The sequence below is a fragment of the Cylas formicarius genome, unplaced genomic scaffold (genome assembly GCF_029955315.1).
Source record: "Cylas formicarius isolate icCylForm1 unplaced genomic scaffold, icCylForm1.1 PGA_scaffold_4__25_contigs__length_36172078, whole genome shotgun sequence".
Classification (NCBI taxonomy): Eukaryota; Metazoa; Arthropoda; class Insecta; order Coleoptera; family Brentidae; genus Cylas; species Cylas formicarius.
This window is the reverse complement of record NW_026844334.1, coordinates 22,879,953-22,894,111: the sequence shown is the minus strand read 5'-3', so window position 1 is coordinate 22,894,111 and position 14,159 is coordinate 22,879,953. Positions and strand designations below refer to the sequence as shown.

Sequence of the window (14,159 nt, the reverse complement as noted above, 5' to 3'; positions counted from 1 at the left end):
TCATGTCAGTGAATGTACTCGTGTTGTTTTGCAAAAATGTACTCAAAAACTAACGGACGTAGAAAAAGTATAGTATACAACACATTTGATAAAAAAATTTAATCACTCGTTTATTAAACACTCGCCCGCTATGGTCTGCTCGTGCAAAATTAACTCGTGACTCAAATGCCGTTTACCGCACTTTGCATGATTTACATTACCACATAAGATCATGTTTTGTCACTCCTTGATTTTAAGCTTAATTTAATGTGCAAATTTGAATAAAAGCTTCGGAAATGAAGTGAAAGGAGAAGATTAAACCTTTGTAGATATGGTGTAAAAATCGTTCATTTTATTTGGATCTGTTTGTACTAGATTTGTTTACACAATATGAATGTTATTTATGATAAAGACATTATTTTGAATTTTGAATGGTGCATTATTTTTTCTGATTTTTTCCCATTAAACCTGGAATTGGGTTAAACTTCTTGTTTGGATGATGTTCTTATAGTACTCTGATGACCGTTTAGGCGTTCTTGTGAGATTGCTTGATGTAAAGTCCACATGAATTAATCCCAGCTTGGCCCTAAACCGAAAATTGAATGTGATATTCAAATACATTAATGTTGAATTTAAAAGGCGACTTACGTTTCACCGAAATTGAAATAAAAGAAATCAATAGCAGACCACATGGTATAAGCGGTGATGTTGATGTCATCTTCGTTAATTGCAATCAATACCTCGTCCATGTAAGTCTGAAAAACATTATTTTAGAACATTTCCATACAAGGCTGACTTTTTCGTTTTTTCAATTCTGTCTCAATGTAGTAGCTTTTTTAATTGGCATGTTGGCTATAAAATTTAACACTTTTATTTTAAAAAAGTAAAAATATTCTCCGGCAAAATTTGACCCGTGGTGTCTAAGAATGTTTTAATATTCAATTTCAACGATATCAAACAATATTTGTTCCCATGTTTAAGATTGTTAAGCATACGAATTCTACTACTATTCACTCCAGTTAAAAAAAAAATTAAAGATGTATTTCACGTTATAGAAAACAGTGGACTAACCTGCATAAAGTTTATACGAGCCGTATCGTTTAGGGTCTCATTTCTAGTATTAAATCCATGCTCCGTCAAGATAATTTCGCATCCGTCGCAGTAGTCGCTTGCAAAAATTATGGAGTCTCTAAATGTTTGTGGTGAAGACTGTAATAATATATTTTTAGTTTCCCGTTTCTTAAAAAAAATTATACTTACAATATAAACTGAAGATAAGTCGAGGGAGGCATTTGTGGTTTCAGTCACCCTGATATCATTCTGAAGACTAGGAGTTAGGTTTTGGTTGCTGCGATCAGTTGCGAAAAATGTTCTGAATGCGTTAACCCCAACGAAATCGTAAGATCCTTTAATGTTTGCGATTTCCGCTGCAGTAAACTGAGGTAATCTTGAGACATTTCTTCCTTCTTGTTGACTTAAGTTACCAACTTGGTCGATAAGTACTTGAGGGTAGTCTCCTTTTAGTATCGGATGTGCGAACCACTCGAACTGAAATATGTTGCATTAAAATTTTGTTCCAAATTATGTTCTGATATGTAATATGTAATGTCGAACAAGATTGCCCGGCAACCAGCACACAGATTCTTTTCTACAAATTTCAGATAACATGCAACAGCAATAATATTCGAAAAACTCTATCAGGTTATTGGTGCTGAAGAGTGGCATAACTATTTGAAAAGTAGCACCAAAACGCCACTCGCTCGAAATGTATACGGTAACTCCCCAAGGCATCCTTCAGTTATTTTTTTTTTTTATCCAAATTGACCATTTTATATTTTGGGGATATGATAACCACAATGTTTCGGCTTTGTTGACGACGCGACATCATTATTCGCGGTGTTGTTGCAACATCCTTTCTTTAAATTGAAAGGGTGTCTCTCATTTTCTTCTCGTCCTGTCATGCAAAAATTATATATAAAAGCCATAAATTGTACTAAAATATGTTGATATAGTCTGACGGAGCAATTTATTCAAAATTAATCAGATGCAGAAGTCCAAATATCCATCAGCCAATTCCGAGCATAAGAAATATACACAAAACAGTGCTAAAATGGAAAAATGACTGACTATTGTCCAGAATACTTAATAGAATAAATGCGGAGCTAGAGCTGATAGGAGGTGTCTAAATTTTCCACGTAAACCTGGATCAATCGTCTAAGACTTGACCCTGAAAATTGCCGTTGTGTGAGTGCTTGTTCTGCTTATTAAAATTCTAGCTTTCACGTCTGTGTCGCAGCACTCTAGAATTTCGACGCCATCAAATAGGTGACATTTGGTTTATCATATTCCCAACACTAAACCTTGCTAACCAAAATGATTCAAATACATATTACACTTACCACAAATGTCCTAGCTCTTACAGCAGCATCTTGGTCGGCTTGAGAATTTGATGCGGGGAGGTACCAATATATACTATACGCCATGCCCACCTTGCCTGGAAAATTTACAATTTTTAATAATTCCCAAGCAACTCAGTAACTCAGATTAACCTTGTTGCGAAGCCTTGTAGTTTTGCTCGTAGTTGCGATATGCAGCGGCGTGAGCCTTAATTACATTGTGTGCGCATTGGTATTCCTTGAAACCCAGATTTTGTGTAATAACTCGCGATAGAATGTCGTCGACTATGAGTTTGCAAAATGCGTGACCTTCGTTTACAGTAACCCAGAATTTAACGCGGTCTCCGAAAGTTTTAAAGAGCAAATCGGTGTAGTCGACGAAGTGTTGCACAGTTGAGTCGTTAGTAAATCCACCCACTTTTTCCAATTCCCACGGTATATCAAAGTTGAACGCCACAGCTTGGGGTTCTAACCCTTGGCTTATGATCAGGTTGATCAAGTTGTCATAGTAGTCTAATCCTTTCTGGTTGATGTTGTCGATAGTACCTGTACAATAATAGTCTCAAATTAGTTGTTGAAATTTATTTAACTCGGTTGCCTTCTAAGAGGGCGAATATAACAGAAGCTTAGATAGAATATCAGCTAACTATAAAACCATAAATTTACCTTGGGGTAGAATCCTCGGCCAAGAAAAGCTGAACTTGTAGAAATCAAGCCCAATATCCGCAAACAATGGAATATCTTCAGTATACCGGTGATATTCATCGATTGCTACATCTCCGTTCAATCCATCCGCAATTACGCTGGGGAACGCGTGAGTAATATTGTCCCATATGCTGGCTCCTTTTCCATCTTCGTTCCAAGCACCTTCGACGGTGTAGGATGCGGTAGCCGCTCCAAATTTAAAACCAGATGGGAAGGTGTAGTTCGATAATCCGAAACCCCTGAAAATTATGAACGGTAAGCGGTTTGATAAACTTTATGTCATTGATAATTTATCAGCAAAAAAAGGTAAATCCAACATTTCATTCATCGCGTTAATCGATCTATGATTCTATGATCAATCTAAAATAATCACAAGATGTAGAGACACTTGTTTTATTCTTTTCTTATATAGAATTCGAAGCAATTCTTAAAAGAAAAACTTCTCTCGTATAGTACGTTTGGAAGAAGCTGTATCGAATTGAAACGAGTTGGCTTTTACTTGATGAAAATCCATTTAACACAATTAAATTAGAACAAAAAATATTCAGATTTTCACAGTTATTTATTACTCTTTGATAGCTGTTTCGACAACACCGTGCCTTTATCGAACAGGACGCATATAAGACACGATTCCGTTAACAATTTAATATTAGTGTTGCTACAAATAATTGACTCCAAATCCAAGTATAATCAAGTATAAAATTTCAGATACTTACATTCGGAAATGAAGACATATTAATGCTACCGCTAGAACCTGTGCAACCTTCATTGTTCCTGAAAAAAAATCACGTAAATTTAGCTGGTTGTGTTAGTCAATTACCAATAAATAAAAGGAGACCCTCTTAGACTTAAACTCGAGTGAGAAATCAAAACATCGAAACAATGAATATCGAATGTTTCATATTCATGTTCGATGGCCTTTGCATTCGATTGGCAATTTCTTCTATTAAATTCTTGAGCCAATTATTTTTGCTTTTATTTTAATTGCGGATATTTTTTTTCTCTATATATTGTAAATTTTATGTTATAAAACAGAGTTGCTGTCTTGTTTATGTATTGTTAGGGTGTTTTTTTTATAAATTATACAGTACTTAATTACAATTTTAAATAATAATCGGATATGACACTCAAAGCCGATTTAACAACAAATATAATAAATCTGGTATTTAGAATTTATAGGTAAAAATGAAAACAACATGAATATCCTTTTAAGATCTTAATATCTAATTTGTTGTATTTAGTTAACCGCTATAAGTACTATTACTGTTCTATGAATAAAAATCAGTGGAAAAGGAAAATTCTTCTTTCCTTATTCCAACTTATAGTCGATAAGTTCTGGGTTAGTTTTCGTCAGTTCGCAACTTTTGGGAAATTTTTGGAATAAATTTACGTTTTTATTTGTAATGTAAAAGTTGGCAAGGGTACCGGTACCAAAGTCATATATGTACGAGTACATTTTTCCATGATGTAAACTGGTGTGAAATTCCTTTTCCTTGCTTCAATACAAAATTATGCTTTTCTTTGTTTGCCTCAGTCTTTTTATTTGGGAGAATACTGGCACCTAAACAAGGTAAGAAAGGGTAAGAAACAAACTTCGATATGTAATGTTTTCACGTTTTAGATATTACGCCTCTTCATTCATAAATTTCCCCATTTTGAAGATGTGTAACTCTTGTCAAAAATTTAGTTTTTGGATTGCCTGTATTTACTTTCTAGCAACTTTGAAAATTTTGTGAGTTTAAATATATTTCAATATATTGTACCTGTATACGTAGAGGACACATATATTAAAAAAATTACAGCTGTATGCTTTGTTCGCAAAATATGTCACCTTGGAACATTTTATTAACTATGAGGTATAGCATGCCTCGGATTTATCTTAAAAAAGAAATCTATTTTTAGTAAAATTGACCTGGGAAAATGAAGAAAACTTTTACTTAAAATTTCAAGTAAGTACAAGCAAAGGAATGGTTGCGTACTCCGAGTACAGGGTTGTCACTCAATTATGAAATCAAAACTAATATGTATACGTTTTAACAAAAAATATTTTATATTTTGAGAAAAGTTATATTTTATCATTGTTATATTTTATCATGTTGAACAAAGTTTTTTTTTTACTTATCCGCTTCGCTGTTGTGGCCAATTGCCGGACGAGTGGGATAAATAAATAATAATAAATAAATAACGAGCTGTTTTCGCCCCCCAAAAATGTCATAAATTTATACTGAAATCTAACTAAGTTGTGTCTTACCTTGCAAGAACAATTCTTCGACTTAATCGATTTGCCAGTGAAGACTGTGAAATAATGTTATTTTTTGGACCTTTTATTGTATAGTTTAGTGCGATAAAAATTTCGTGAGATAAAGAACATTTGATTAGTGAAGTGCTCCAAGCCACTCATAAATAGTCGGTCAAAATGATTTTAAAAAATCTCGTTTCTTAACAACATATTTGTTTAACCAAAAACTGTCACTGTTAAAACATTAGTTTTCCTACTTAACATTTTATCACGATAATACTTTTTATTGAACAATATACTTCGAAACATGTTTTTCCTTGATTTTTCCGAAAATATTACAAACAATCTTGATATTATCTCGGGCAATCACCTTAATGATTAAATGGAATTTTGTATAGGTATAATGGTTCTTCAGTTCAGGCGTAAATTACATTTCTACATGTAAATTTCCGTAAGACTACCTAAGTGCCCGTCACCCGGTGATCATCAGCTCATAAGCCTCATCTCTTTTCCCCAAACTAACGCTTCTCCCTTCACAACTATGATCCGAGCTAGTCACAGTTCAAATTTCATTTTTGCACTACACAAAGAACAGGCCCGAACCTGATCGAAATCTGTTCGAACCTGATTGAGACCTGTTCCGAACTTGTGTTGGAGCTGTTCTTGACCTGTTCCGTAGGTTATTGAGAGGATCTATGGTTGGGGAGAGGTTCGGAAGCGGTGAGTGTGATAGGAAAGCGAAAAAGTTGGCTAAAGGGGGCGGTTGACAGGTGTTAGGAAGAAATGAGTTTTTAACTACGATGATTTCCTTATGGGAATTCATGTAAAAATGACTTATTTTGTGGCTGAGCCGTCAAAATTAGGCATTCTGTATTACAGAATACGTTATTTATTTACTTGCCATACTACTTGATACTAGAAAAAACTGGTTTATCCGTTAGAAGTAGAATAGCCAAACTAAAGGGCCCCAAATGTTTTTACTTTTCGTATTGAATATTACTTTCACACAGGAAAATTACCTACCTATCGCTTATTTCTCGAAATAATAAAAATTTGTGATATTTGCAACCGAATGTTAATTTTCAGGGTTTGCAAAATGCAGGGCATTAAAATTTGATACCGTTACAGAAAATAAAGTAAAGGTTGCCCTAAGAAAAACTGTAAAATACACAGATATAATTTTTTCATGTACTAATTTTCACATGTTTATCAAGCGGTTGCTGAAGGACTCAAGAGTTTCTGTGCTTTTGGGAAACACCGTATATGCCAGAATGCCGCAGTATTCACAAAACAAACAAAATTTCCATTTTATTTTGATATTACGAACTCATCCATTGAGAGATCGTTCTCTGGGTTTTTTAACCCTTTCAGAATCATCGAGATAAAGCAACGGTTTATGGTAAGAAGATAAAAAGTTACATAATTTGATTGCAACAATTTCATTGTTTCGCATATCATGTAGACTGAGTAACGTGTGTGTTAATTATTTCAATGTGTCACGTTTACCAGATTAGAGTGGGTACATTTTCCTAAATTTCGGTTGAAGTGCCACTTCAACATTATCAAGTTATTTCTAAAAATGTACCCAAATAGGTTGTTAAATTTTCGATATTCTGGCATCAAAATTTTAATGTCTGAATTGCTTTTGTTTTTTTTGTTATTGTCATATATCCAAGTAACCACCCCTACTCCCGTACGCGGGTGCAAGAGAATATTTTTACTGGAAACGAAAGCTAACCTTTGTGTACACATTTTCGCCAAGAAATGAAAGTGTGTAAATTTTGATTAAAGTAGAAAAAAAATATTTTAAACTTTTTGTTTCACCCTATAGCAACTCTCGTACGGTAGTGCAAGAGAATAATTTTTCTAGAAACGAAATCCAACCTTTGCGCGCACATTTTCATCAAGAAATGAAAATGTGTAAATTTCGATTAAATTGAAAAAAAAACATTTAAAACTTTTTTGTTGCACCCTATAGCAACTCCCGTCCGGGAGTGCAAGAAAATATTTTTACTGGAAAGGAGATCTAAGCTTTGTGAACATTTTTTCATCTCAGAAACAAAGGTGTGTAAATTTGGATTAAATTAGATTATAGCTTTTTACTTTCACCCTATAGCAACCCTTGTACGGGACTGCAACCGAATATTTTCTCTGGAAGCGATAGCGAGAGATCTATTTAATTTAAATCAGTTGCTTCCTAGACTGGTTTACAAATCTCCGCCGCCATTGATTGTTCGGCTCTTTCCTTAATTTTGGCTGCCAACTTTTAGCTGCTAACTTCACACCGGTAAGTAATGGTGCATAAGAATAGGTATAAGAAATAATTGTTGCTTAAAACGTCTAAAAAGAAGAAAAAATGGTTTTGACATTGTATATCAAAATATATTGTATGTCATTTGTATATCAAAAATAAAGTTTTTTTATCACTTTCTTGTATAAAGATAAGGACAATTTTTTTCCAGTGTGAAAGAACATTACTTGAGTTTCTGATATGCATGTTTAAAATTTTTAATTTAATGGTCTATTTATGTACGAATGGATATTGTATTGTTCTAATTCCTGCTTTAAAATATAAAATTATGTACACTAATCAGGAAAGGGCAAAGTATCACTTTAAGACATTAGCTGTCGGATCGAATTTTATTCGGAGATTTTAAAAAGTGATATTTTGAAGTTGTTGGTTCTGATAATAACGTTACATTTATAAACTTCTTGAGGTACTCATTTATTGAACCTTAGCGAAAACAAACGCACGTCATTTATCATAATATACTATTGTGTTGTGGGTCAAGCTAATAAGCACCTTTCAAATTTGTTCTAAGCTTTGAATCCTACGTCAATCACGTTACGCCAACGCCGTATGAATTACATTTTTCAATAAGATGTTAAATTTTAATAAAGATTAAACGATAGGAACTGCCGTTGTAATTGGAAAAAAAACAATATTTCATCTTGAACTTTAGACTGATAACAAAATAAGAATCTTGTCGCTAAGGACTACAAAGCTCTACTTACAAAGAAATGAAAAGTGATAATACTCGATTTAATTGACATTGATTTATGGATATTTTTTAAGAGTTTACCTAAGAAATAAGTTTTGTCACGTATTCATTTCAATTATCCCAATAACTTGTTCACAGAATTAGATTTCTTTAGTAATACCAATGACGGCAGCGCTAGTAGAGGAAACATTTCAAATTCAGGCAAGTTTGATCTGCCATTGTTGCGTCACGCTTCCGAAAAATCTACCGGTCTTATCCTCGTAACTAGGTTCGGATAATAATACAAATTAACTTCCTATAATGACTATATTAGTGCCATCAGCACCCTTTCATCATCTTGGCGACGTGCCGTCGCGTCATTCGCACAGAACGATACCGTCGGCATGCTTTATCGGCGACTCAACCCCAAGTTCCCGTATTATAAACACTATTAGTTGTATATTACTTTTAGTGCCCCACGAAAGGATACAGTTAGGCTTGAGTCTTTCAGTTATTAAAAAGCTTTGAATGTAACAGCACAACTCTTCGCGGTGCATGTAATGTTTAGATCGAACTACTAAATGTATTTAAAACAAGTAGTATTTATTTCATAAAGACTACATCAGAAGTGGTGGACTCTCGAGCGAGCTTATACTTTTTAGTATTTTTGTCATAGCCTGCGGGCAATTAAATATGCCTAAAAAAAAGTAGTAAAAGATACCGATCGCGAAGTGTAACTAGTGGATTGAAAGCGGTGAGTACCCATCTGTACCCGCCTGTATCCTCGTCTGTTTCCAGTCACTGCAATAACTTTTCGAAGAACATTGAAATTTTGTAAATTATGTGATAGAAAGACGCATATTTTTTTTTAAGCTACATTATAAAATTTTTGTACGTACGACGCAGTAAGCAACCACTTGTGAGTCAGATCTTTTCTAAAAAACCGCATTTCTCGCCCCTCGGTCTGTCAGAATATCGATAAATAGAAGGGCCGTCATTTACAATAAACATAGTTTTGGGGTGCATTAACATTTTAAGAAATATCTTGCATTCCGTGAAACTGCGAAGACCTAAAGGTGAGTGTTCTCGCGAGTACAGTATTTAAATTTCATGATGGTTTCGTTGTATACCAAAATACCAAAGTACCAAATGATTTATTTATTGATCGGTGTCATTTTTAATTTATAAAATATACCCAAGGAATTTGATTAAATATTAGTGTGTTCTCTCTTTGAACTATTTTAAACGTTGTTACTTTGTTGGTTGAAAGTCGGTGCTACTGCCGAGTGTCTCTGCCCTTCAGAATATTATGGCCTGACCTTCAGTGCCGGTGTGATTATTTGCGACAGGATACTTCGCGTGTCTCTGCCCTTAGTATCCATTGCACGATCGGACTAACCAGCACTAGAGATTGAAAGAGGTACTATGCGTGTCTCTGTCCTTAGTACCAACATACTGATGTGTGTTCTGCCCTTCATTATATTATGGCCTGTTGTTTATTGCACTGTCGCGTGTCTCTGCCCTTCAGTGCCGGTGTGGTTATTTGCGTCAGGATACTTCGCGTGTCTCTGGGCTTAGTATCCATTGCACGACCGAAATAAAAAGCATTAGTGATTGAACTCAGTTCCAGATTTTATGCATGTTGTCTGTGATTTCTGGTGATATTGAGTAATATTAAGTTTGTTTTATTAATGTTAATAATCTTTGGTACTCAGGATATTTTTTTAGTTTCAGATGCGAACCTTGTTACTTCGCTGATGGCCTAATCACCGTTCGTTTAGACCCAAAGAACTTAATAATTATTTATTAAAAATATATAAATATATGTATTATATATTTTCAACTTAAAATTTTATTATTCTGATTACCCCTCTTACAATTTTAACTTTTGTACGAGAGTTCGATCCAATAAACGCTCAAATTAATCCGTGGATATAAGTCATTGAACATAATGCAAATACCTATTCGTGCAACGATAAATTTTCAATTTATCAAGCAATATCAAATATGCATTTTCAAAGCAGAGTATAGTTCCAAGGATTGAGTTTTATATTTACAAGATTTCTCGTTTAAAGTTTTATATAAATCAGGGACACAATTACAGCGCGTAGACGCGCTTGGCAGAAATTTTAAAAGTGAAAATACACAAGATACTGAACCGGAGGTCTAAAACGTTTCAGCAATTTTTGAAGAATTTAAGGATATTCTTTTGTCAGGAGACAATGAAAATAAAAATATTGTAAACGCAATATGACCTACGAGGGAATAAAGAATATGGTATGTTCAAAAATGTGTAGATGCAAATAATGAAAGGAAACGACGATGATATTGGAAACTTCGCTTTTGATAAAACGCTTGAGCGTATAAATAAAATATATTGGTTTCCAAAGATGCGCAAAAAAAAATATATCGCAGCGTGCATTCACTGTTTATACCACAAACAACCGGGTGGTAAAAAGCCAGAATACCTTCACTCAATACCCAAATATGTACGACCTTATCACACATTCCATGCAGATCATCTTTGACCATTTTTTAAGACAAAATGTGGAAATACATATTTATTCGTAATAATAGATGTTTTTACAAAATTCGTCTTTTTAACAGCAGTACCAGGTACATCAAGACAGTGCTAGACTCGTTGGCAACAATGGGTGCCAAATTAGATAGCGATATGTGGGACGCAAATTTTAAGAATATATAACAAGGCATTAACAGCACGAAATATCGAATAACGCAAACAACACCTAGTGAATTGTTTTTCGGCTACAAATAAGAACAGATGATGACAAATATGTCAGTAATAATGAAGTAAGCACCATAGACGTTTCTTCATTAAGAAGAGAGGCGGCTAAAAAGCTTGAAGACAGCAGAATCAAACAAAAGGAGCGATTTAAGAAAAAAAGATGATACAGGGTCAAAGAAGACATCCATTTTACTAGGACTACACGACGTGGTACGAAGCTGTAGTAGCCAGTGAACACAGGAAATTGTTTAAATTTCAAAAGATTTAGGTAAGGGTATCTGATGCATGTATGTAATATTGGAGTTTTGAATTACTGATTCATTAGTGACGTATCTGACGTACAAAGATTTAAGTTTTGAATTTCTGATTCACTTGTGACGTATCTGAAGTACACAAATTTAAGTTTTGAATTTCTGATTCAGTTGTGACGTATCTGACGCACATAAATTTTAAGTTTTCAATTTCTTATTCAAATTTAAGTTACAAAGGTTCGAATTTTGATTCGATTGTTACGTAGTAGATGTACACATATCTATGTGACAAATTTAAGAGACCTTAAACTTTTGGGCAATGGTGTCGTTTGAGTGGCATATCTGCTGCACATGTGCAATTGATAGGTGTACAATTGCCATGAACTAGTATTTTCAGTTTGTATATCATGGGTGATGGTACGCTCGAAGGCGATCGTATGGTTAGGATGGTCGAGTGCCGTCGGCACATTTTTATCATCTTAGCGACGTGCCGTCGCGTCATTCGCACAGAACGATACCGTCGGCGTCCTTTATCGGCGACTCAACCCCGAGTTCCCATATTATAAACACTATTAGTTTTATATTACTTTTACAGGCCCACGAAAGAATAAAGTTAGGTTTGGGTCTTTCAGTTATTAAAAAGCTTTACATGTAACAGCACAACTCTTCGGCGCGCATGTAATGGTTAGATCGAACGATTAAATGTATTAAAAACAAGTGGTATTTATTTCATAAAGACTACATTAGTGAAAACACAAATAATACGCCAAACAAAATGCAACACGTCGCGCCTCAACAAAATTAAATGCACGACTACTTGTTAAAACATATCGAAAACGACGCCAAAGTTCCCTCCGAACAAATCGGCAGCAAAAAACAAAACCCTTATTAAAAACTAAAAATAGCACCGACTTTCGCAAATATGGTCGCCGGCGCCTACAAAGTTGGTCAAATTGTCGTTGTATATTGTTTTAGCATATTCTCTTCTAGCTGTAAACATTCGCAAAGCTTGAATGAAAGAATGCGTGGTCATAGATTGTACGAGCTCGAGGTGGACCGCTCAATACACAAAACACACGTAAAAATACAAATCCAAACTTTGGGACTATACTTTTGATATAACGGCCCAGCCCTATCGACTCCAATTACTTCGAACACAGGCATTGCGAACTCTGTCCAATGGCGACGGATTGAACTGACTGAACTAACTGAACCAACTGAACTGAGTGGACCGACTGAAATGACTGAACTTTATTTTTTGACAAATTTGGATTTACGATGCAAGGTTACCGTTGATATTTTAAAATAATGGGACCAATTTTTGATATTGATGTTGTTTTGTTTTTAGTTGAAGATTCCAATAGGAAATAAATACTCAAGTATTGGAATAAAAATGTCAAAAGCAAGAGCTATAATTACTAAGCAATCAAGAAAGTCCAACGTTCTGATTGCAACTAAAGAAATATCTATAAAACAAATCAAATCGAATTCGACTTCAAAAAGCACAAAAATGTTTATCAAAAGCGATTGATTAAAAACTTCAACTCGCTTATTTATTAGTACATTTTCATGACCAGTGATTAATGACGAATGACCAATAAACATTTTTAGTGCTCCTTGTCGAAACAATTGTTTTCATACGTCAACTATAAAGTATAAGATATCTAAAGATATCACAGTCTATGCATCACATATTATAATACTGATGAATAGGCAAATAGAACTAATCAAAAGTAAAAAGCACAAGTATGTACAAAAAAATAATAAAAACGAAGTTTACAAAATTTAAATAACAATATGTCAATCCCAACCACAAACACCAACCCAAAATTCATATTTCCAAAACCAAACTCGAGATATTCTTTTATATTGTAGAAAGCCCTTTCAAGTAGAATACTTAGTATATCCGCTCTTGGCTTTTCTTAAACAATCTGCAAGATGATGTTCAATGGTTGTCCCCAACAAAAAGGAACTACTGTTTACTCCGAAGACGACTCGTCTGTGACGATACACAATAAGATTTGGAGTTGATCCAAAAAACCGTTAGAAAATCACGATATTTTTCTTGAATGCTTATCTGGAGAGACGCTTTCCTAATATTCGATTATTCCAATTATTTAGGGAAGAGGCGTCACTTTCCCTCGGTGATGCGTCTAATACCGGACGGATTCTTGTTGTCGCAGAATCCTTTTAATAACCGACGAAATTCATTATTCACTAGTTCGATGACACCTTGGGACAATCAATCCTGGACAACAGCACTATAGGATTCCACAAGCTTACCTTTGGTTAATTTCCTCAAGATTGATTGTAACCTTCTTTTTGGCAATCTTCAAATTTGAAGGCAAAGGACGGCAACCCTCTATCCATAGAAGACGCACTTCGAATGGACCTTCAACGTACTGTGTTACCGTTTTCTCAAAGAATTCTATTACTGTGGCAGTCGTTTCTTGCCTCGATTTTTTTCCCGATGGCTCAGTAATATCTAGTGTATCAAGTTCCCAAAATTTGGTTACAAAAGTCACAACACTATCACTCAACAACATTGACAAGGTAGTCACTGCAGAACTGACGTCTTTCTTTATCTTCCCAATATTGGAAACTGTCCCTATAAGTGTCCAGCCTAATAGTGTTTCAACGGCAACTAAACCACATTTTAAACTACGACGGTTGCCTGTCTAAAGTTTTCCCACTACATCGGCGCCAATCATCAACTCAATGGGTGAAGAATCTTCGGAATCATATACCTGTATATTTAGCTCATTTAACTCGTCGTCCGAGGTCCACAACCTACAGCTCGAACATTGGGATAAATAACCTGATCTTGATCTAGCACCTCAAATTTGAATTCATAATTCTCGT

General features: G+C 34.6%; 1 protein-coding gene across 1 annotated transcript; it reads right to left on the bottom strand.

The window, feature by feature from the left end:
* Positions 1-316: 316 nt before the first annotated feature.
* On the bottom strand, positions 317-5,369 carry LOC132701017 (myrosinase 1-like). The gene is made up of 9 exons (XM_060668636.1): positions 5,332-5,369; positions 3,797-3,854; positions 3,042-3,319; positions 2,529-2,921; positions 2,379-2,473; positions 1,240-1,527; positions 1,051-1,188; positions 628-734; positions 317-565 (listed from the first exon to the last, which is right to left on the bottom strand). Exons 2-9 carry the CDS (start codon positions 3,847-3,849, stop codon positions 442-444), a joined length of 1,476 nt encoding a protein of 491 aa, XP_060524619.1. The 5' UTR covers positions 3,850-3,854; positions 5,332-5,369; the 3' UTR covers positions 317-441.
* Between the last annotated feature and the right edge of the window lie 8,790 nt (positions 5,370-14,159).